This window comes from Rhinatrema bivittatum, chromosome 16, assembly GCF_901001135.1.
Source record: "Rhinatrema bivittatum chromosome 16, aRhiBiv1.1, whole genome shotgun sequence".
NCBI lineage: Eukaryota > Metazoa > Chordata > Amphibia > Gymnophiona > Rhinatrematidae > Rhinatrema > Rhinatrema bivittatum.
In genome coordinates this window covers 3,163,165-3,186,160 of record NC_042630.1, presented here as the reverse complement: position 1 = coordinate 3,186,160, position 22,996 = coordinate 3,163,165, and the positions used below count along the sequence as shown (strand labels likewise).

Below are 22,996 nucleotides of genomic sequence, written 5' to 3'. Positions count from 1 at the left end.
AAAGGTCCAGCACCCGGAAGTGCTGAAACGCCCCGTTCCTGACGTCAGACGCTGGCTGGCTATTTAAACCAGCGTCTGACTGCCTTACCTTGCCTTTGCAACGTGGTCGCTCCTTGAGTGGTTAGTTGCCTTGTTCCTGCTTGTTCCAGCCGTGCCGTGCTTCCAGCTCTGGGTCCTGCTTGTTCCAGCCGTGCCTTGCTTCCAGCTCTGGTTCCTGCTTGTTCCAGCCGTGCCTTGCTTCCAGCTCTGGTTCCTGCTTGTTCCAGCCATGCCTTGCTTCCAGCTCTGGTTCCTGCTTGTTCCAGCCGTGCCTTGCTTCCAGCTCAGGTTCCAGCTCGTTCCTGCTGCGCCTTGACTCCAGCTCCGACTTCACGATTCTCCTTGCCTTCAGCCAGCCACGACCCTCGGACTTCTTCACGATTCTCCTTGCCTTCAGCCAGCCACGACCCTCGGACTTCTTCACGGTTCTCCTTGCCTTCAGCCAGCCACGACCCTCGGACTTCTTCACGATTCTCCTTGCCTTCAGCCAGCCACGATCCTCGGACTTCTTCACGATTCTCCTTGCCTTCAGCCAGCCACGATCCTCGGATTTCTTCACGATTCTCCTAAGTCCCAGCGACTCAGACCCCTACGGGCCCCTCCTGGGGGGGTCTCGGGTTTCCAGGGTGAAGACGTCATCCTTCAGCTCCAGCTAAGCTCCGCCTCCCGGCTCATTACCAACTGTGGACGTCGTCCATATCAGCCGTCCCAAGGGTCCACTATTGACTTTCTCCACAACATAACAATAAGAACATAAGAAAGTGCCTTACTGGGTCAGACCAAGGGTCCATCAAGCCCAGCATCCTGTTTCCAACAGTGGCCAATCCAGGCCATAAGAACCTGGCAAGTACCCAAAAACTAAGTCTATTCCATGTAACCATTGCTAATGGCAGTGGCTATTCTCTAAGTGAACTTAATAGCAGGTAATGGACTTCTCCTCCAAGAACTTATCCAATCCTTTTTTAAACACAGCTACACTAACTGCACTAACCACATCCTCTGGCAACAAATTCCAGAGTTTAATTGTGCGTTGAGTAAAAAAGAACTTTCTCCGATTAGTTTTAAATGTGCCCCATGCTAACTTCATGGAGTGCCCCCTAGTCCTTCTACTATCCGAAAGAGTAAATAACCGATTCACATCTACCCGTTCTAGACCTCTCATGATTTTAAACACCTCTATCATATCCCTCCTCAGTCGTCTCTTCTCCAAGCTGAAAAGTCCTAACCTCTTCAGCCTTTCCTCATAGGGGAGCTGTTCCATCCCCTTTATCATTTTGGTTGCCCTTCTCTGTACCTTCTCCATCGCAATTATATCTTTTTTGAGATGCGGTGACCAGAATTGTACACAGTATTCAAGGTGTGGTCTGACCATGGAGCGATACAGAGGCATTATGACATTTTCCGTTTTATTCACCATTCCCTTCCTAATAATTCCCAACATCCTGTTTGCTTTTTGACTGCTGCAGCACACTGAGCCGACGATTTCAATGTGTTATCCACTATGATGCCTAGATCTCTTTCTTGGGTTGTAGCTCATAATATGGAACCCAACATTGTGTAATTATAGTGTGGGAGTAGCTTCCTTATTGCAGCAGTTACTACCCCAAACCAATTAGCTAGATACTTCCCTTAGATGCAGCTCCAGCACTGCTCTCTGCATCAATGGTGGAGGTGGAAGGGAATTGGAACCAAAAAGTTACCAATAAGGGCCCTGACCTCAGCGGTCAGAGTAACAGATAAGTATGAAAACAATTAGGTGTGAAAGCTGCTGGGCAGACTGGATGGGCCGTTTGGTCGTCTTCTGCCGCCACTTCTATGTTTCTATGTTTAAGGTGTCCTTGGAATTCCTCCAGGTCAGGCTCAGTAGGGCATTTGAAATTCAGATAGCCAGGAAAGCTAAGATAGCAGAGGATTCTGGGTCAGTTGTTGTCTCCATGATGGTCTCCAGCTCAGGCACACATCACAGGGGAGTTTGCCGGACTGCTGCACCTCGACCACCCCTGCATTAACTTCTGCCTTTAATGAAACTGGAGAAATTCAGACTGCCGGAAATGAATGCATCATAAGAAATGCCATACTGGGTCAGACCAAGGGTCCATCGAGCCCAGCATCCTGTTTCCAACAGTGGCCAATCCAGGCCATAAGAACCTGGCAAGTACCCAAGCATTAAATAGATCACAAGCTACTATTGCTTATTAATTACCATAATAGCAATTTATGGATTTAACCTTTAGGAACTTATCTAAACCTTTTTTAAACCCAGTAACAATAACTGATGAAACCATATCCTCTGGGAATGAATTCCAGAGTTTAACTATGCGCTGAATGAAAAAGAATTTTCTCCAATTTGTTTTAAATGAGCTACTTGCTAACTTCATGGAGTGCCCCCCATTCCTTCTATTATCTGAGAGAGCAAATAACCGATTCACATCTACCCGTTCTAGACCTCTCATGATTTTAAACACCTCTATCATATCCCCCCTCAGTCGTCTCTTCTCCAAGCTGAACAGCCCTAACCTCTTTAGCCTTTCCTCACAGGGCATCGTTCCATGCCCCTTATCATTTTCATCATCCTTCTTTGTATTTTCTCCAGTGCAGCTATATCCTTTTTTTCACATTTCCACCCGCTGGTCCTGCCTTTGCAGGCACATTCTGTCATCTCCGGAGCGAAGGCGCCACCTGCTGCTCACTGTGCAATCCACAGCCCTGATGTCCCTGGGGAAAGGGTCCCGGGAGAAGCTGAAGGCGACAAAAATCAATACTGGCACTGAGGATGGCTTCTTAAGAACATAAGAAGTTATCAAACTGAGTCAGAGCAAGGGCCCACCAGATTTACAATTACCTTTAGTCAAGCCATGCCATTGACTAATTGGATTTGGTTTGCCACAGTCTCGTGCTGGAGAAACTGAATCTTTTTGGAGCTGGGATCTTCATGAACCAGAGACTTGCTGAAACTAAGAGCAATTTTATTTTGTTATTTACCTGTGCTTAATGTAATAGGGCTTTATATATGCATAAGATCGTGCCTTGTCTGTTAGAGGCAGATTTGAAATTGAAACCTGAAAAAGAGCTATTTTGTCTGCTTTCTAGGGCTAAGAATTAGAAAAAGGAACAGCCAGCCCTCCTAACCATTGTCTATTTCCCTCCCACCCACCCCTGGCTTTACTTTCCTATATACTCTTCCCTGGTCTCCTAAATAATTAACTTCAATTACCTCATCCCCAATTACTTAGTAGTTCCTTACAGTTTAGATATAACTTATACTGTCATATTGCTTGTTAATTTGGTTTGCATACTCTGCCTATTAATCTTTACTGGATAACACATACTTTTAGTTCAAATACCTACTAAAAATCTTTGCTAGGGACTAAACATAACTTACCTTATATCTTTAGGATTTTAATTAATCAGAGAGAATGGCTTTAATTCAGTGCAAAAATTGTAGTGCTTATGTCGCAAGAATTATCATTTGAAGAAGCAAGGGCTGTCCCTTTTGCCTTCAGCTGTCTAAAATTAAAATGGAGCTGATCCATCTTAGGGAGTAATTGGCCAGGATTCAATTAACCTCCCCTTCCTTGAAACATCCCTCTGTCACCCGTCTCCCACAGCGGTTACAGAATCACAGGAAGAAATAGTTTTACAGTGGGATGAGAGAGCACTAGACATGGGACAATCAGGCACCCACCTTCCCCAAGTTTACAGCAACCCCCACCCCCGCAGAGTTATCAGACGTCCAGGATTCAAAAACACAGAATCAATTGGATAACAGTAGGTTCTGGCACTGTAAGACCTGTGACGGACATGCGAAGTGAAAATAACATAATCAATCAGCTCAAAAAAACAGAAAAGGTTCCTAGGAAGTGCAACATAGCAAGGGAGACAAATTGGAAAGCTATGACTAAAATGCTCGCAGTTTGGGCAATAAAATCCCAGACCTGCAGGCCTCAATCTTAGGGAGCAATTGGCCAGGATTCAATAAGTGCAAGGTGATGCATATAGGGAAAAATAACCCATGCTATAGTTACACGATGTTGGGTTCCATATTAGGTGCTACAACCCAAGAACGAGATCTAGGCATCATAGTGGATAACACATTGAAATCGTCAGCTCAGTGTGCTGCAGCAGTCAAAAAAGCAAACAGAATGTTAGGAATTATTAGAAAGGGAATGGTGAATAAAACGGAAAATGTCATAATGCCTCTGTATCGCTCCATGGTGAGACCGCACCTTGAATACTGTGTACAATTCTGGTCGCCGCATCTCAAAAAAGATATAATTGCGATGGAGAAGGTACAGAGAAGGGCAACCAAAATGATAAGGGGAATGGAACAGCTCCCCTATGAGGAAAGACAATGTTGCGATCCTGCCTGCGAGGAGCACGGGCAGGCTCTTACCTCGTGCGGCCAGTCGGGCCGCTGACGCTGTTGCCGCCGCGCCTGTCTCTCCACGGCCTCCGGGTCCCCCTCCATCCGCCTTCTGTTCCCTGCAGCGGGGCCGACCCGCCACGAGCTCTCCCTCACGGTCGGGACCCCCGCTGCTGCTTCTGGCTCTCCCCGGCATCCTCTGCCGCTTCCGGGGTCCTCGGCCGGCAGGGAAGGCCGTCCCTGCCGGTGCCTGCAGCCTGCCATCGCTGCTTCCCTTCGGCCCCGTGGCGGGGCTGCGCCGGCTGCCTTCCTGCTTCGGACCCTGCAGCCCTCAGCTCTCCCTGGGGCCCTCCGTGGCATGGAGCCGTCCCTGCAGCCAGCTTACCTCACTCCTGCTTCAGTCTTCGCGGCTGGGAGCCACTAAAGCAGCCTGCTACCTCTCCGGCTTCAGGGCAGGGCTGCTCCGCTGCTTGCCTGTCTTCTTGGATTCTCCACGTGGCCGGGAGGACGCCACCAGCTTCCAGCTTGCCTCTCCAGCTTCCTAGGGCGCGCGCCTTTCTACTCCTCTCTACTCCTCTTCTAGGGCCAGCCAGGTGTGGCCCCCTGCTGGCCCCTCCCTGGGCGTTGTCATCGTCAGCCCTACTAAAGGGCTCAGCAGTCAGTCTGTCTTTGCCTTCGCAAGGAGTTGGTCACTCCTGGGAGTTTACCATCCTTGCTCCAGGAGTTGTCCGTGTTCCAGCCTTCTGCAAGGTCCAGTGTTACTGGTTCTCTGTTGGAGCTCCTCGTCCCGTCTGATGTCTACCTGCTGTTCCAGTCCTGATGTCTGCTTGATGTACCAGCCCTGATGTTTGCCTGTTCCTGTTCCTGCCTTTGGCCTGTCTTCCAATCCGGTACCCGTGTTCCACATGATGCTTACTTTGCCTTTGGCTGCCGGTGTGCAGCAAACCCTGCTTCAGGCTGCCGGTGTGCAGCAACCTGCTTCTACCCTGTTCCTGAATCTCCTGAAAGCTAGCACCTCGTTCCTGTGTCTTCAAGATGTCCTGGTGCCTTGCGGCAAGCCATGTCGTGGTCCGTGACCAGCCCCATGGGTGGGCTGAGTAGTGCGCTTCATGATGCAAGCCATGCACCTCGTTCCTGAGTCTGTGAGAAAGCCCTACCCTGTTCCTGAATCTCCTGAAAGCTAGCACCTCGTTCCTGTGTCTTCAAGATGTCCTGGTGCCTTGCGGCAAGCCATGTCGTGGTCCGTGACCAGCTCCATGGGCGGGCTGAGTAGGGCACTCCATGTTGCCAGTCTCGTACCTCGCCCTTGAGTCTCCTGTATGCATCATACCCCGTTCCTGACTCCATGTCTGCACCTTCTGTACCTTGCTTCTGAGCCTACGTCTGCATCTTCAGTACCTTGCTTCTGAGTCTACTTCTGCATGTCCATTACCTTGTCTCTGAGTCCTCGTCTGCACTTCCAGTACCTCGCTTCTGAGTCTACGTCTGCACGTCCAGTACCTTGTCTCTGAGTCCTCGTCTGCACTTCCAGTACCTCGCTTCTGAGTCTACGTCAGCACGTCCAGTACCTTGTCTCTGAGTCCTCGTCTGCACTTCCAGCACCTCGCTTCTGAGTCTACGTCAGCACGTCCAGTGCCTTGTCTCTGAGTCCTTGTTGCACTTCCAGCACCTCGCTTCTGAGTCTACGTCAGCACGTCCAGTGCCTTGTCTCTGAGTCCTTGTTGCACTTCCAGTACCTCGCTTCTGAGTCTACGTCAGCACGTCCAGTGCCTTGTCTCTGAGTCCTCGTTGCACTTCCAGCACCTCGCTTCTGAGTCTACGTCTGCACTTCCAATACCTCGTCTCTGAGTCCTCGTTGCACTTCCAGCACCTTGCTTCTGAGTCTACGTCAGCACGTCCAGTGCCTTGTCTCTGAGTCCTCGTTGCACTTCCAGCACCTCGCTTCTGAGTCTACGTCAGCACGTCCAGTGCCTTGTCTCTGAGTCCTCGTTGCACTTCCAGCACCTCGCTTCTGAGTCTACGTCAGCACGTCCAGTGCCTTGCCTCTGAGTCCTTGTTGCACTTCCAGCACCTCGCTTCTGAGTCTACGTCTGCACTTCCAATACCTCGTCTCTGAGTCCTCGTTGCACTTCCAGCACCTCGCTTCTGAGTCTACGTCTGCACTTCCAATACCTCGTCTCTGAGTCCTCGTTGCACTTCCAGCACCTCGCTTCTGAGTCTACGTCAGCACGTCCAGTGCCTTGCCTCTGAGTCCTTGTTGCACTTCCAGCACCTCGCTTCTGAGTGTACGTCTGCACTTCCAATACCTCGTCTCTGAGTCCTCGTTGCACTTCCAGCACCTTGCTTCTGAGTCTACGTCAGCACGTCCAGTGCCTTGTCTCTGAGTCCTCGTTGCACTTCCAGCACCTCGCTTCTGAGTCTACGTCAGCACGTCCAGTGCCTTGTCTCTGAGTCCTCGTTGCACTTCCAGCACCTCGCTTCTGAGTCTACGTCAGCACGTCCAGTGCCTTGCCTCTGAGTCCTTGTTGCACTTCCAGCACCTCGCTTCTGAGTCTACGTCTGCACTTCCAATACCTCGTCTCTGAGTCCTCGTTGCACTTCCAGCACCTCGCTTCTGAGTCTACGTCTGCACTTCCAATACCTCGTCTCTGAGTCCTCGTTGCACTTCCAGCACCTCGCTTCTGAGTCTACGTCAGCACGTCCAGTGCCTTGCCTCTGAGTCCTTGTTGCACTTCCAGCACCTCGCTTCTGAGTCCACGTCTGCACTTCCAATACCTCGTCTCTGAGTCCTCGTTGCACTTCCAGCACCTCGCTTCTGAGTCTACGTCTGCACTTCCAATACCTCGTCTCTGAGTCCTCGTTGCACTTCCAGCACCTCGCTTCTGAGTCTACGTCAGCACGTCCAGTGCCTTGCCTCTGAGTCCTTGTTGCACTTCCAGCACCTCGCTTCTGAGTGTACGTCTGCACTTCCAATACCTCGTCTCTGAGTCCTCGTTGCACTTCCAGCACCTCGCTTCTGAGTCTACGTCAGCACGTCCAGTGCCTTGTCTCTGAGTCCTCGTTGCACTTCCAGCACCTCGCTTCTGAGTCTACGTCTGCACTTCCAATACCTCGTCTCTGAGTCCTCGTTGCACTTCCAGCACCTTGCTTCTGAGTCTACGTCAGCACGTCCAGTGCCTTGTCTCTGAGTCCTCGTTGCACTTCCAGCACCTCGCTTCTGAGTCTACGTCTGCACTTCCAATACCTCGTCTCTGAGTCTTATCTGCATCCATGTTCCAGTCCTCACTGCCCTGGCCTCTGTCCGGCCTGCTGCTTCATGCCGTACCCTGCGGCAGGTCCGAAAGGGCTGGGAACGGTCGGAGGACTGTTCACAAGACCAACATAGCATTGCTGGGTCTTCCGAAGCGTGCAGGCCCGGAGGAGGGCCTGTCTTCCAGTCTTCACTTCAGCCTGCTTCCGTCCACCCCATGCTCGGGCATGCCACGCCTCCCGCGGCACCTCTTCAGACCTCTCTGGCGTCGAGCCGCGGCCCAAGGGCACACACATCTCCCAGGAGTGGGATCGCTCTCCGAGCGCTCCACAACAGACAAAAGAGGTTAGGGCTGTTCAGCTTGGAGAAGAGACGGCTGAGGGGGGATATGATAGAGGTGTTTAAGATCATGAGAGGTCTAGAACGGGTAGATGTGCATCGGTTATTTACACTTTCTCATAATAGAAAGACTAGGGGGCACTCCATGAAGTTAGCATGGGGCACATTTAAAACTAATCGGAGAAAGTTCTTTTTCACTCAACGCACAATAAAGCTCTGGAATTTGTTGCCAGAGGATGTGGTTCGTGCAGTTAGTGTAGCTGGGTTCAAAAAAGGTTTGGATAAGTTCTTGGAGGAGAAGTCCATTAACGGCTATTAATCAAGTTGACTTAGGGAATGGCCACTGCTATTAATTGCATCAGTGGCATGGGATCTTCTTAGTGTTTGGGTAATTGCCAGGTTCTTGAGGCCTGCATTGGCCTCTGTTGGAAACAGGATGCTGGGCTTGATGGACCCTTGGTCTGACCCAGTATGGCATTTTTTTATGTTCTTATGTTCTCAATGGTGGAAGCAGACTTGGACGTTGTTGCTGTCATGGGGACATGGTTAATGGATTCTCATGACTGGGATACGGCCACACCGGACTATAACTTGTTAAGGAATGACAGAAAGGACAAAAAAGGGGGAGGAGTAGCACTTTATGTCAAAAATAATATCCAAGCAACTGAACTGCAAGGAAAGTGGGGTAGAGAAGAAGTATTATGGGCCGTCCTAATAAAAGATGACGGTACATCCATTTTTACTCTGACTCAAATGGAAGAAGTAGAAATCTGATCAAAGACATTATAAAGGTGGGAAGGAAGGGGGAGGTGTTGATTGTTGGTGACTTTAATCTGCCAGACGTGGACTGGAGAATTCCTTCTGCAGAATCTAACAGAAGTAGAGAGATAGTGGATGCCCTGCAAGGGACTCTGTTCAATCAAATGGTAATGGAACCCATGAGGGAGGGAGTTATACTTGTCCTAGTGCTCCCTAATGGGGCTAATGTCTCTAATGTCCAGGAGGATGCCCACCTCAGCACCAGTGATCATCAAATTGTATGGTTTGATATTCCAAATAGGATTCGGAGAAGTGTAAAAAAGACCCGAGTTTTGAACTTCCAAAAAACAGACTTTGTAGAAATGGGGAAATATCTGGAGGCAGAACTTGAAGTCAGGGAGAAAAGGGAGTACACTGGGCTGACAATTTTAATGTACTGTCTACTATGATGCCTAGATCTCTTTCCTGGGAGGGAGCTCATAATATGGAAGCTAACATCGTGTAACTATAGCATGGGTTATTTTTCCCTATATGCAACACCTTGCACTTATCCACATTAAATTTCATCTGCCATTTGGATGACCAATCTTTCAATCTCGCAAGGTCCTCCTGCAATTTATCATAATCCACTTGCGATTTAACTACTCTGAATAATTTTGTATCATCTTCAGATTTGATTACCTCACTCGTCAAATACCTTTCTAGATCATTTATATATATATTGAAAAGCACCAGTCCAAGTACAGATCCCTGAGGCACTCCACTGTTTACCTTTTACCACTGAGAAAATTGCCCATTTAATCCTACTCTCTTTTTTCTATCTTTTAATCAGTTTGTAATCCATGAAAGGACATCGCCTCCTATCCCATGACTTTTTAGTTTTCTTAGAAGCCTCTCATGAGGAACTTTGTCAAACGCCTTCTGAAAATCCAATTACACTACATCTACCGATTCACCTTTATCCACATGTTTATTAACTCCTTCAAAAACATGAAGCAGATGTGTTAGGCAAGAATTGCCTTGGGTAAATCCATGCTGACTGTGACCCATTAAACCATGTCTTTCTATATGCTCTATGTTTTTGTTCTTAAGAATAGTTTCCATGATTTCTCCTGGCACTGAAGTCAGGCTCACTGGTTTATAATTTCCTGGATCACCCCTGGAGCCCTTTTTATATATTGGAGTTACATTGGCCACCCTCCAGTCTTCAGGTACAACTGACAATTGTAATGATAGGTTGCAAATTCCTAGTAATAGATTTGAAATTTCACTTTTTAGTTCTTTCAGAACCCTGGGATTCATACCATCTGGTCTGGATGATTTGCTACTCTTTAGTTTGTCATTCTGGCATACTACAACTTCCAGGTTCACTGTAAGTCGGTTCAGTTCATCTGAATTATTACTCCTGAAAACCATCTGTGCAACGGGCATCTCTTAAGGAAATCTCTAAACACCTACCTATTTACCCAGGCATTTCCACTGTGATTGTTTTCTGGGGAGTGGCGCCTTTCTACCCTTCGCTGTATATTGATCACAATGTCTTAAACCTGTTGTGTTTTAATTTATGTATTTTCTATTCCTTTATTCTTAAAAATTGTGTATGTTCACTATGTAGCCCACCCCGAACCTAGGATGGCGCAGGATAAAAGTAATCATAAATAAATAAATAAAGCTTTTCAACAAAGCAAAGAATTCACATAGTCTTTCCATGATGATCTTATCTTCCCTAAGTGCCCCTTTAATCTTTTGATCATCTCATGATCCAACTGACTCCCTGACACACTTCCTCCTTCGAACATATTTTTTAAAGTTTTTATTCTGAGTTTTTGCCTCTGTGGCTAACTTCTTTTCAAATTCTCTCTTAGCCGGTGTTATCAATATCTTTCATTTAGATTGCCAATGCTTATACTTTTTCTATTTTTTTCTGATGGATCCATCTTCCAGTTTTTGAATGAAGATCTTTGGGCTAAAATAGCCTCTTTCCACTCACCTTTTAACCATGCTGGTAATTGTTTCGCCTTCCTTCCACTTTTCTTAGTGTGTGGAACACATCTGGACTGAGCTTCTAAGGTGGTATTTTTAAACAATGCCCAGCCCTTTTGTAAACTCTTAGCTTTTGTCATGAGACATTTTTCAGTGACATTGCTGAGAATTATCTTTGCAGTATAAATTAAAATATTGTTTTTCTCAACTTCTTTCTTTTCGTCTGTGAGCTCCTGCACCCATTCTTTATCCCCCAGGGTGTATATAAGGGCAGGTACAGTGGAACTGAACCATGAATGCATTTGCTGAGTGCAATGGGATCTAACTGGGAGCTGATGGGGTACATGGAGGAGAAGGGCGGCAGGAGGAGGATGAGGGGGGCTTGAAGATAAAGGATGAACCCCAGTCTGGCACCCTGAGGATGGTCCTTCTGGGAGGAGCTGAGGCACAGAGAGCTTTGAGGAAATGAAGACAAATTAGGGAGGGTATAAATTAATAATTTTATTTTCCTCAGCCACAAGAAGAGATCCAACTCTAGCAGAAGCCTCACCTTTTACCCAGCGTGGGGTTTTGCAGCTGGTAAGGAATGCCTCTTCCAAGGGCCTTATCCTCACTACACAGAAAATTGCTTTAGTGACCTGTAATTGCATTCTAGCCTTTCCCATCCTTTGGGCATGCAGTATTCAGGGTCTGTCAGAAGGTGGCAGTATACGAAGCCCCCATTCGTTTTTCAGTTCTGGTCCTGGAAGAGAAGGAGAAGCAAGTTCCAGCTCCCTAGTGGAGGGGTGGCGCCCTGGCCTCACCATTATGCCAGAGGAATCAGGAAGACATTTAGGAACCTTTAAACTCTTCACTGGCCCTCCCTCTCACTCCACTCATGCAGAGCTCTCTAGTTAGGAATCTCTCACCTAACCCTAAGACTCAAAGCAATGTATACAGCAAAAATAGAAAGAAATAAACAATGAGGAGACTAAATATCTTCCTTCAAACTAATACAGAACATTAACCTACAAACAATCCCAGCCCCAGACACCCAATCCAACCACTGGGAACTGGTCTTTATGCATCCAAACCAAGGAGTGGACCTGGGAAAAGTAATTACAACCTAGAAAACTGAATAAGTTGTCAGAGAGTTGCAGATATTTATTTATTTAGCATTTTTATATACCGATATTCATGTAAAAAATGACACATCACTTCAGTTTACAATAGAACATGAACTGGCATGTAAGAATGCATTACATCACAACAAGGGATACATTAAACTGGGATCAACCGGGGAAAAGAAGAATGGGCTCTTCCGGAGAGCCGGAGGATAAAGAACTGAACAAGCTGACTATACCTAAAGGGTGCCTAAAAAGCTGAAAAGAGTCTTATGTCTAGGGAACCTGTGAAATTGAAGGTGTCGTGTACACAGTGGACCTGTATACGGAACTCATCTTCTGAAGAGTGGATGTGGAATGCAGGAGTGAAATTAAGGGAAAGCTTGCTCAAATAGCCAGGTTTTGAGTCTTTTTTTGAAGGTAATCGGGCAAAGTTCGCGCCGAAGATCTGGTGGGAGAGCGTTCCATTGTTGCGGGCCAGTTGTGGAAAGAGCTCGTTTCCTTAATGTGCTTTTTGCGGGGGGAGCGACGAGGGTGTCTCTGTAGGCAGATCTTACTGGTCTGCAGGGTAAGTGCGGACGAAGTGGGATAGTAAGGTCCAGTGGAGCGGTGTTGTGGATGGCTTTGTGTAGGACCATAAGGACTTTGTACATGATTCTGAACTTGATTGGGAGCCAATGCAGGTTCCGTAGAATGGGTGTGATATGGTCCCTTTTATTGGTCTTAGTCAGAATCCTTGCTGTGGCGTTTTGCAACATCTGTAAGGGTTTGATAGAATTTGCTGGGAGCCCGATAAAAAGCGCGTTGCAATAGTCAATTTTTGAGAAGATGATTGTTTGAAGAACGGTGCGGTAATCTTGGAAGTGGAGGAGCGGTCTCATCCGTTTTAGGACTTGTAGTTTAAAAAAACAATCCTTCGTGGTGGTGGCAATCCTTATGGCTGGAGGAGATCCTTGAGTGAAAAAGTGGTTTTCGTAATGTTTTTAATATAATATGTGTTTGTAATATGATTATGCATGTTAACCTGTTATCCACATTGAACACGTTAGTTTGGAAAGAGTGGCATATACGATTGTGATAACTTTAGATTTGCCTCATTCTTGAGAACTGCACTGAAAAAGGGATCTGCGTGGTCTGGAAAGCTCACATACATCAGCCTCTTTGGATAATTTGTATCTTTGACCAGTAAAAGAGCAAAAACATGGTTGCATACCTAGCATGCATCTGGGCTGACTCCATGACCACATCCCAGCATGCACCTGGAGGTCAGGTTCCTTGTCTATAGCACTGGGTTGAAAGCTGAGGAGTGTCCATCTGAGCCTTTTTCTGTCTTGGACTCCCAAGGATCAAGATGGAGGAAACCAGTGTAAGAGTGAGAGCACTAACAATAGTATAGATGAGGTGGCACAACCCTTTGTTCCTGCTGGCAAATGAAGTCCAAATCACTATAGTCACAAAATGTATGATGTAGAGGATGAGGAGAGAGGTCACTATCTTGGCTGCATTCAGATGCACCTCCAAGCAGGGGTTCTTGAAGCGTCTGCTCATAGTCTGAAAGAGTGAGGCAAGGACTCCCATGGCTGAGAAGGAGAAGATGATGAATGCTAAGGCACGGAACATGAGGTAGATTTTAACTGCACTTGAAAAATGCCGAGCATAGGGTACATGGTTGGAGACATTGGCTGTTAAGTTACTGGAAAACTCCCTGAAGGATTTCCAGCCTACGGAGAAGTTGATGGCCAAGGTTCCTAGAGTGGTTTACAAGGAGAATCCAAGGCACCATCTTGGGCAAACACATTCTTAATTGGAGGAAGAAAGGTCATTGGCAGCTGACCATCTTCACACAGGTGTAGAGGCAGAACCAGGTAGTGAACCAAAATTTGGAGGTTACTAAGATACACCCAATAATAATATTTGCCTTCTGCTTGTGATCTTGGAGAAAGACGTTTGCTCAGAAGAGGAAAGAATTCATAGTTGTCAGACATGCAGGATGATGCTAGTTTCCCTCATGCTGGAGATGATGTTGTTTTACTTGATATTTATTTTATTCTGTCTTTTAATTTAATTTAATTTTTATTTTTTAGCTAACCATTCGCTAGGTTATTTTAAGTTTATATTTGCTTGAAAGCAACCATAGTTTATAACTTGATTTACTTTTAACTATGTATTTTAAGTATGAATTTTTTATCTATTTACGACCAATTGTGCACTGTCTAGATTGTCCACAGATTGATGGTATATTAAATAAATAAATAGAATAAATAGATGATGAGGCTACAGGGACTAGGAACCTGAGTCTTGAACCTGTTCTGGACATTCAGTGCAATGAGAAATACATTACAGAGGACTGGACACTGCCATGAGGGTTGGACAAGGAGGCAGGCTGATACAAAACGAGACACAGATCCATACTGGGAGACAACTATGGCTTCAGTCAGGTACCAGAAAGTACCATAGACGGAGGTCATCATATAAACCTGACAGGGGCAAGCTGAAGACCCTTCCTCACTGAGAGCGTGGCAGATAATTGGAAGAGGCTTCCAGCGGAGGTGGGAGAAACCAAAACAGTGGCAGAATTCAAGCGCGTGGGAATAGACACAAAAGGACGTTAGTGATGGAGGAAGGAGGAAGATCAATAAACAAGCAAGAGATGTGACAGTGAAATAGGCAGGGACTAAGCAGGAAAGACACAGGATCCTGTAAGTAATAAATCAATAAATATCGTGCCATGAGATGCTCCCTTTTCTGACTCAGGGTATCATTTCTTTCCCAGTCATTCACCCCTAGAGATCCTGGGGCATTTCAGCTGAGAAATTTTCATTTCAGACAAAGGAAGTGGTTGGAGCTTGCATCTACCGTCTGTCTCTCTGAGACCCCTAGAAGAAGCAATGTATTTTTACCCTGCATTCAACTAAAGGATTCTAAGAAAGATTCATCTCCGCTGTGATAATTCAGAGACCTGGACATTTAACCTTAATTCCATTTCATTTTACAGGAAATTCTATGTGAATTCGATTACTGTTCTGTATTAAATGTTTGGAAGTTAAGAATCACGTTAATTTGCATATCTGAAGTTGAAAACAGAAAGCAGTGAAACATGCAGGGAGAACAGAAAAGAGATAAAGTGACTTCCCCGAAGTCACACACAGAGAGAATCAGTGACAGAGCCGAGGATTAGAACTGAGGCACAGGGAGATATAGTGACTCCTCCGAGGTCGCACAGAGAGAGTCAATGACAGAGCCGGGGATTAGAACTGAGACACAGGGAGATAAAGTGACTTCCCCGAGATCACACACAGAGAGAATCAGTGACAGAGCCGGGGATTAGAGCTGAGGCACAGGGAGATAAAGTGACTCCCCCGAGGTCACACACAGAGAGAATCAGTGACAGAGCCGGGGATTAGAACTGAGACACAGGGAGATAAAGTGACTTCCCCGAAGTCGCACAGAGAGAGTCAATGACAGAGCCAGGGATTAGAACTGAGGCACAGGGAGATAAAGTGACTCCCCTGAGGTCACACACAGAGAGTCAGTGATAGAGCCGGGGATTAGAACTGAGGCACAGGGAGATAAAGTGACTCCCCCGAGGTCGCACAGAGAGAGTCAGTGACAGAGCCGGGGATTAGAACTGAGGCACAGGAAGATAAAGTGACTCCCCCGAGGTCACACAGAGAGAGAGAGAGTCAGTGACAGAGCCGGGGAATAGAACTGAGGCACAGGGAGATAAAGTGACTCCCCTGAGGTCACACACACAGAGACTCAGTGACAGAGCCGGGGAATAGAACTGAGGCACAGGGAGATAAAGTGACTCCCCTGAGGTCACACACACACAGACTCAGTGACAGAGCCGGGGATTAGAACTGAGGCACAGGGAGATAAAGTGACTCCCCCGAAGTCACACACAGAGAGACTCAGTGACAGAGCCGGGGATTAGAACTGAGGCACAGGGAGATAAAGTGACTCCCCTGATGTCAGACAGAGAGAGAGTCAGTGACAGAGCTAAGAATTTGTATTCGGCCCAGGGCAGGAGGAAATGGTGACCACACTCTGGCAGGACCCAGAAAACAAATTGGAAGCCGATCCAGTTGGCTGTGTTGCAGTAAGGATAACGAGAATTGGATAATGGAAAAAGCTCTTTATTAAAATTTTCCCGACTCTGTCCGAGTTTCGCTCTTTAATCGAGAGTTGCCTCAAGGGCGATCAATGTAAGCAGGACTTATTGTACTCCTGCAGTCACATATTTCCTATCTGTGCTTTGATGATATAAATTGAATGAAGTGATCTCACAATTGGTGCTACATGGCATTACCATACGTTCAAAGTAGAGATTTATGATCAAACAGGTTGTACGTTATACTGAATGCACAAATACTGTGGCACCGGCCCTGCAGGTGTACAATAAGTCCTGCTTACATTGATTGCCCCTGAGCGAAACTCGGACAGAGTCGGGCAAATTTTAATAAAGGTCTTTTTCCATTATCCGATTCTCGTTATCCTTACTGCTACACACTCGGGCAGGTACAGCATGTACAGAAAAGGAAATAAGCAGCATTTAGGAAGATCTTTCCAAGGGACTGAGGTCCTCAGCTCCCCACACAACGCTGACATTTAATGGTGAGATTGAGGTTCGTGTTCCCCGGCTAAGAATTGTCATCAGGCCAAAGAAACAAATATGTTATACAGTAGAGGCAATAAAAGAAAAAACAAACACAAAATGTCTTTCTTTGCTTTATTCTTTATTTCTAAATTCTATTCTCTATTTCTGTTTCCAGGGTCTTCTGCTCTCTGCCGATCATTCTATAAAAAAATTAATGAATATTGCATGAATGTTATATCTATGCATATTCTCAGTACTGACAGTGTGTGCAGTTATACACGCTGTTATTATATTTATACAGTGCTGACAGTGAGTGCAGAGTTATGTGAGCTGTTATTATATTTATACAGTGCTGACAGTGAGAGCAGAGTTATGCGAGCTGTTATTATATTTATACAGCACTGACAGTGTGTGCAGGGCTATATGAGGTGTTATTATATTTATACAGCGCTGACAGTGTGTGCAGGGCTATATGAGGTGTTATTATATTTATACAGCACTGACAGTGTGTGCAGTGCTATATGTGGTGTTATTATATTTATACAGTACTGACAGTGTGTGCAGAGTTATATGAGGTGTTATTATATTTATACAGTGCTGACAGTGTGTGCAGAGTTATATTTTATTTATTTATTTATTTAAAATTTTTATATACCGACATTCATCAAGGATATCATATCGGTTCACATTGTAACGCAAAAACAAACGCACGGCATGGCGCTTTACATTGAACAGTAAAAACATGATAACAAGGCATTATATATATAATATTATATTATATGAGGCATTATTATATTTATACACTGCTGTGTGCAGAGTTATGAGGCATTATTATATTTATACAGCACTGACAGTGCATGCAGTGCTATATGAGGGGATATTATATTTCTACAGTTCTGACAGCGTGTGCAGGGCTATATGAGGTATTATTATATTTATACAATACTGATGGTGTGCACAGGGCAGTACAAGTTGACTTTAAAACTATATTATTCCGCAAGTTCCTCACTGACTTTCAACCATCTAATCATTCTTTCAACTGAACCCCTATTGCTTACCCCATATTTCACCCCTATTCCCCTTTTCCTACTTCCCTCCCCCTCTACCATTATTTTATCTCCTTTTGGACTTGATATCCATTTGCTAATTCTGTTCAATGGTTCAAATGTCTCTATACTACTACACATTTGTTAAGAATCTGTTTACTGTTCTTACTAATGCTCAGTTGCAAGATATTGTATACTTTTGTAAACCGTTATGATGGCTCAACCGAATAACGATATATAAAACTCATCAAATAAATAAATAAATAAATTATAGTTATACTTACTTTCCATTTTAGTTCTCATGTGTGACCTAAGAAACTAAATAGAAAGGATAAGAAATCTATAAATCTACCCTGAAACAATCAAAAGAAATATAGTTAAAAAACAACTAAGTGTAATCCATTAATCCACTATTTTATTCTTCAGCACTGACACCTTGAGAAATGTACCAATTGGTGCCTCTGATTGAATGATCTGTTATACTATTCTACAGCACAGAAACTACAAGAAATGCACTGATTGATGCTGGGATAGAATAATCCAGTATTCTTTTCTACAGCACTGATACCATGTGAAATGCACTGATAGATGCTAGGATAGAATAATCACTATTCTTTTCTACAGCACAGAAACTAAGAGAAATGCACTGATTGATGCTGGGATAGAATAATCCACTATTCTTTTCTACAGCACTGATGCCATGTGAAATGCACTGTTTGATGCTGGGATAGAATAATCACTATTCTTTTGTACAACACTGATACCATGTGAAATGCGCTGATTGCTGCTTGGGATAGGATAATCACTATTCTTTTCTACAGCACTGATACCATGTGAAATGCACTGATTGATGCTGAGATAGAATAATCACTATTCTTTTCTACATCACTGATACCATGTGAAATGCACTGATTGATGCTGGGATAGAATAATCACTATTCTTTTCTACAGCACTGATACCATGTGAAATGCACTGATAAATGCCTGGGATAGAATAATCCACTATTCTTTTGTACAGCACTGATACCATGTGAAATGCGCTGATTGCTGTTTGGGATAGGATAATCACTATTCTTTTCTACAGCACTGATACCATGTGAAATGCACTGATTGATGCCGGGATAGAATAATTACTATTCTTTTCTACAGCACTGATACCATGTGAAATGCACTGATTGATGCCGGGATAGAATAATCACTATTCTTTTCTACAGCACTGATACCATGTGAAATGCACTGATTGATGCTGGGATAGAATAATCCACTATTCTTTTCTACATCACTGATACCATGTGAAATGCACTGATCGATGCCTGGGATAGAATAATCCACTATTCTTTTCTACAGCACTGATACCTTGTGAAATGCACTGATTGATGCTGGGATAGAATAATCACTATTCTTTTCTACAGCACTGATACCATGTGAAATGCACTGATTGATGCTGGGATAGAATAATCCACTATTCTTTTCTACATCACTGATACCATGTGAAATGCACTGATCGATGCCTGGGATAGAATAATCACTATTCTTTTCTACAGCACTGATACCATTTATTTATTTATTTATTTATTTATTTTTATATACCGGCAACCGTTTGCACATCGTGCCGGTTTACAGATAACTTACAACCAAGGATATATAGGCAACGCCTTTATACAGCTAAGCATGTGAAATGCACTGATTGATGCTGGGATAGAATAATCACTATTCTTTTCTACAGCACTGATGCCATGTGAAATGCACTGATTGATGCTGGGATAGAATAATCCACTATTCTTTTCTACAGCACTGATGCCATGTGAAATGCACTGATTGATGCTGGGATAGGATAATCACTAATCTTTTCTGCAGCACTGATACCATGTGAAATGCGCTGATTGGTGCCTGTGAAGGAATAATCCGCTATTCTTTTCTATAGCATAGATACTGAGAGAAGCGTGCTGATCAGTGCCTGTGACAGAACAATCTGATATTCTATTCCACAGCGCAGATGCCATGAGAAATTTAAATTTTCTGGACACCATTTAGGACACTCCTTTTGTTGGCGTAGGGAGACTGTATAAAATAATAAATTAATCTATATGTGATGCAATAATGTACTATATTATTCTTCAGCACAGACTCTGGATAAATATGCCGATCAGTTTCTGTTGCGGAATAATCCATTATTCTGTTCTACAGAACAGGCATTGTGAGAAATTACTCCTAGTCCTAGTATGGGTTTTTTAGTGTTTATAAAGATGGCTTTAATTATTTATGAGGTCAGTACTGAAAGCACGTTCAATGCTATTTATCCACATAAATATCCCTAAAGTGGTTAAGTAGCAGCCACTGAATCTGCGCCTACGTTCAGTTGTGGGCGTATAGTGGGCAGATCAGGAAGGAGCAAGTTAGCCGCATAACTTAAGTGGCTATCTAATGATATTCAGTCTTAGTTGCATAAGTTACCTGGCTCAGCGAGATGTGCCATAGACGAGGTCTAATGGTTATAACTTATACAGCTAAGCATAGATATCTAAACATATATTCAGCGCTATAGCCGTGCCTCTGATTATACCTTGTAACTTTGCTGGATCAGGTCTGAATATTGACCCGGAGGTATTTATGTTACACAGCAGCATCACAACCTTTATCATAGCTACTATGAAGTTACTATTAGTCAAACTAAATAGATTCTTTCTCACCATAAGACATAACTATTACTTGGTCGGCTGGTTGTAACCTACTGAAAATGAACAATGTGCCTCCACTGTTCTACTTCTTCCAACGTGTTTCCTGTAACATTGCAGGTAGGGTTTTTTGGAATTGCATAATATAATGGCTAAGTGTATTTGGCAACATTAAGCAAGGTAGGATACGATTGACCTGGCTGTGCCTAGTTAAATCAAAGGGTGGAATGGCCCTGCCAAATGCCTGTCTGTATTACTGCGCTGCCCAGCATGTTTACCTTAAAGATAGGTTTGCCAACATGGACGATTGCAGGCTGCCAGTGGAGCAGGAGCTGGCTAATATACTGGAGCTAGCTTCACTGGCTTTTCTCCCAGCTTCCTCTTCTATCATTCACACGGTGAGTAGGACAAGCTCCATTTAAGTGGATGGCATCAAGTATCAAGTGGATCGTCACTATCCACAATAATTCACTATTAAATTCTACATCACAGACGTTGTGAGAAACAATCTCATAAGTGCCCATGTTAGAATGTTCCACTTTGTATTCTTTATCACAGACACTGGGAGCAAATGCACTCATCACTGTTTATGAATGACTAATCCACTATTCTATTCTACATCACAGATGTCGTGAGAAACACTCTGATAAGTGCTAGTGCTGGAATGTTCCACATTTATACTTTAGCACAGACACTGGGACGAATGCACTCATGACTTTTTATGAATGAATAATCCACTGTTCTATTCTATAGCCTGGATACTTTAAGAAATGTATAGATTAGCAGATTGAGGATATCTTACTTGCTAGAGCAGGCTTGACAGCTGAGACTTTATTTGCTGAATCTAAAAGGGAGAAGAGAAGATCACAAATCCTGTAGGTTGGACTCTCTCCCCTGACCTTCAGTGCTCTCTGTCTAATCCACTATTCTATTCTACATCACAGATGTCGTGAAAAACCCTCTGATAAGTGCTAATATTGGAATATTCCACATTTATTCTTTAGCACAGACACTGGGAGTAAGGTTCTGATCACTGTTTATGAATGAATAATCCACTGTTCTATTCTACATCACAGATGTCGTGAAAAACCCTCTGATAAGTGCTAATATTGGAATATTCCACATTTATTCTTTAGCACAGACACTGGGAGTAAGGTGCTGATCACTGTTTATGAATGAATAATCCACTGTTCTATTCTATAGCCTGGACACTTTAAGAAATGTATAGATTAGCAGAATGTGGATATCTTACGTGCTAGAGCAGCGTTGGCAGCTGAAACTTTATTTGCTGAATCTAAAAAGGAGAAGAGAAGATCAGAAATCCTGCAGGTTGGACTCTCTCCCCTGATCTTCAGTGCTCTCTGTCTAATCCACTATTCTATTCTACATCACAGATGTCATGGGAAACACTCTGATAAGTGCTAATATTGGAATGTTCCACATTTATACTTTAGCAAAGACACTGGGAGTAAGGTGCTGATCACTGTTTATGAATGAATAATCCACTGTTCTATTCTATAGCCTGGACACTTTAAGAAATGTATAGATTAGCAGAATGTGGATATCTTACGTGCTAGAGCAGCGTTGGCAGCTGAAACTTTATTTGCTGAATCTAAAAAGGAGAAGAGAAGATCAGAAATCCTGCAGGTTGGACTCTCTCCCCTGATCTTCAGTGCTCTCTGTCTAATCCACTATTCTATTCTACATCACAGATGTCGTGAGAAACACTCTGATACGTGCTAATATTGGAATATTCCACATGTATACATTAGCAAAGACACTGGGAGTAAGGTGCTGATCACTGTTTATGAATGAATAATCCACTGTTCTATTCTATAGCCTGGACACTTTAAGAAATATATAGATTAGCAGATTGAGGATATCTTACGTGCTAGAGCAGGCTTGACAGCTGAGACTTTATTTGCTGAATCTAAAAGGGAGAAGAGAAGATCACAAATCCTGTAGGTTGGACTCTCTCCCCTGACCTTCAGTGCTCTCTGTCTAATCCACTATTCTATTCTACATCACAGATGTCGTGAAAAACCCTCTGATAAGTGCTAATATTGGAATATTCCACATTTATTCTTTAGCACAGACACTGGGAGTAAGGTTCTGATCACTGTTTATGAATGAATAATCCACTGTTCTATTCTACATCACAGATGTCGTGAGAAACACTCTGATAAGTGCTAATATTGGAATATTCCACATTTATACTTTAGCACAGACACTGGGAGTAAGGTGCTGATCACTGTTTATGAATGAATAATCCACTGTTCTATTCTATAGCCTGGACACTTTAAGAAATGTATAGATTAGCAGAATGTGGATATCTTACGTGCTAGAGCAGCGTTGGCAGCTGAAACTTTATTTGCTGAATCTAAAAAGGAGAAGAGAAGATCAGAAATCCTGCAGGTTGGACTCTCTCCCCTGATCTTCAGTGCTCTCTGTCTAATCCACTATTCTATTCTACATCACAGATGTCATGGGAAACACTCTGATAAGTGCTAATATTGGAATGTTCCACATTTATACTTTAGCAAAGACACTGGGAGTAAGGTGCTGATCACTGTTTATGAATGAATAATCCACTGTTCTATTCTATAGCCTGGACACTTTAAAAAATGTATAGATTAGCAGATTGAGGATATTTTACGTGCTAGAACAGCGTTGGCAGCTGAAACTTTATTTGCTGAATCTAAAAAGGAGAAGAGAAGATCAAAAATCCTGCAGGTTGGACTCTCTCCCCTGATCTTCAGTGCTCTCTGTCTAATCCACTATTCTATTCTACATCACAGATGTCGTGAGAAACACTCTGATACGTGCTAATATTGGAATATTC

At 44.2% G+C, this 22,996-nt stretch overlaps 1 protein-coding gene across 1 annotated transcript in view; it reads right to left on the bottom strand.

Moving 5' to 3' along the window:
* The window catches only part of LOC115078390, a 59,520-nt gene that overhangs the window by 31,977 nt on the left and 4,547 nt on the right, over window positions 1–22,996 (bottom strand). The window contains exons 9-12 of the mRNA XM_029581299.1: window positions 22,493–22,534; window positions 22,043–22,084; window positions 21,725–21,766; window positions 21,407–21,448 (exon numbers count right to left, since the gene is read on the bottom strand). Coding sequence (XP_029437159.1) covers window positions 21,407–21,448; window positions 21,725–21,766; window positions 22,043–22,084; window positions 22,493–22,534 — 168 coding nt within the window. The remainder of the gene's footprint in view (window positions 1–21,406; window positions 21,449–21,724; window positions 21,767–22,042; window positions 22,085–22,492; window positions 22,535–22,996) is intronic.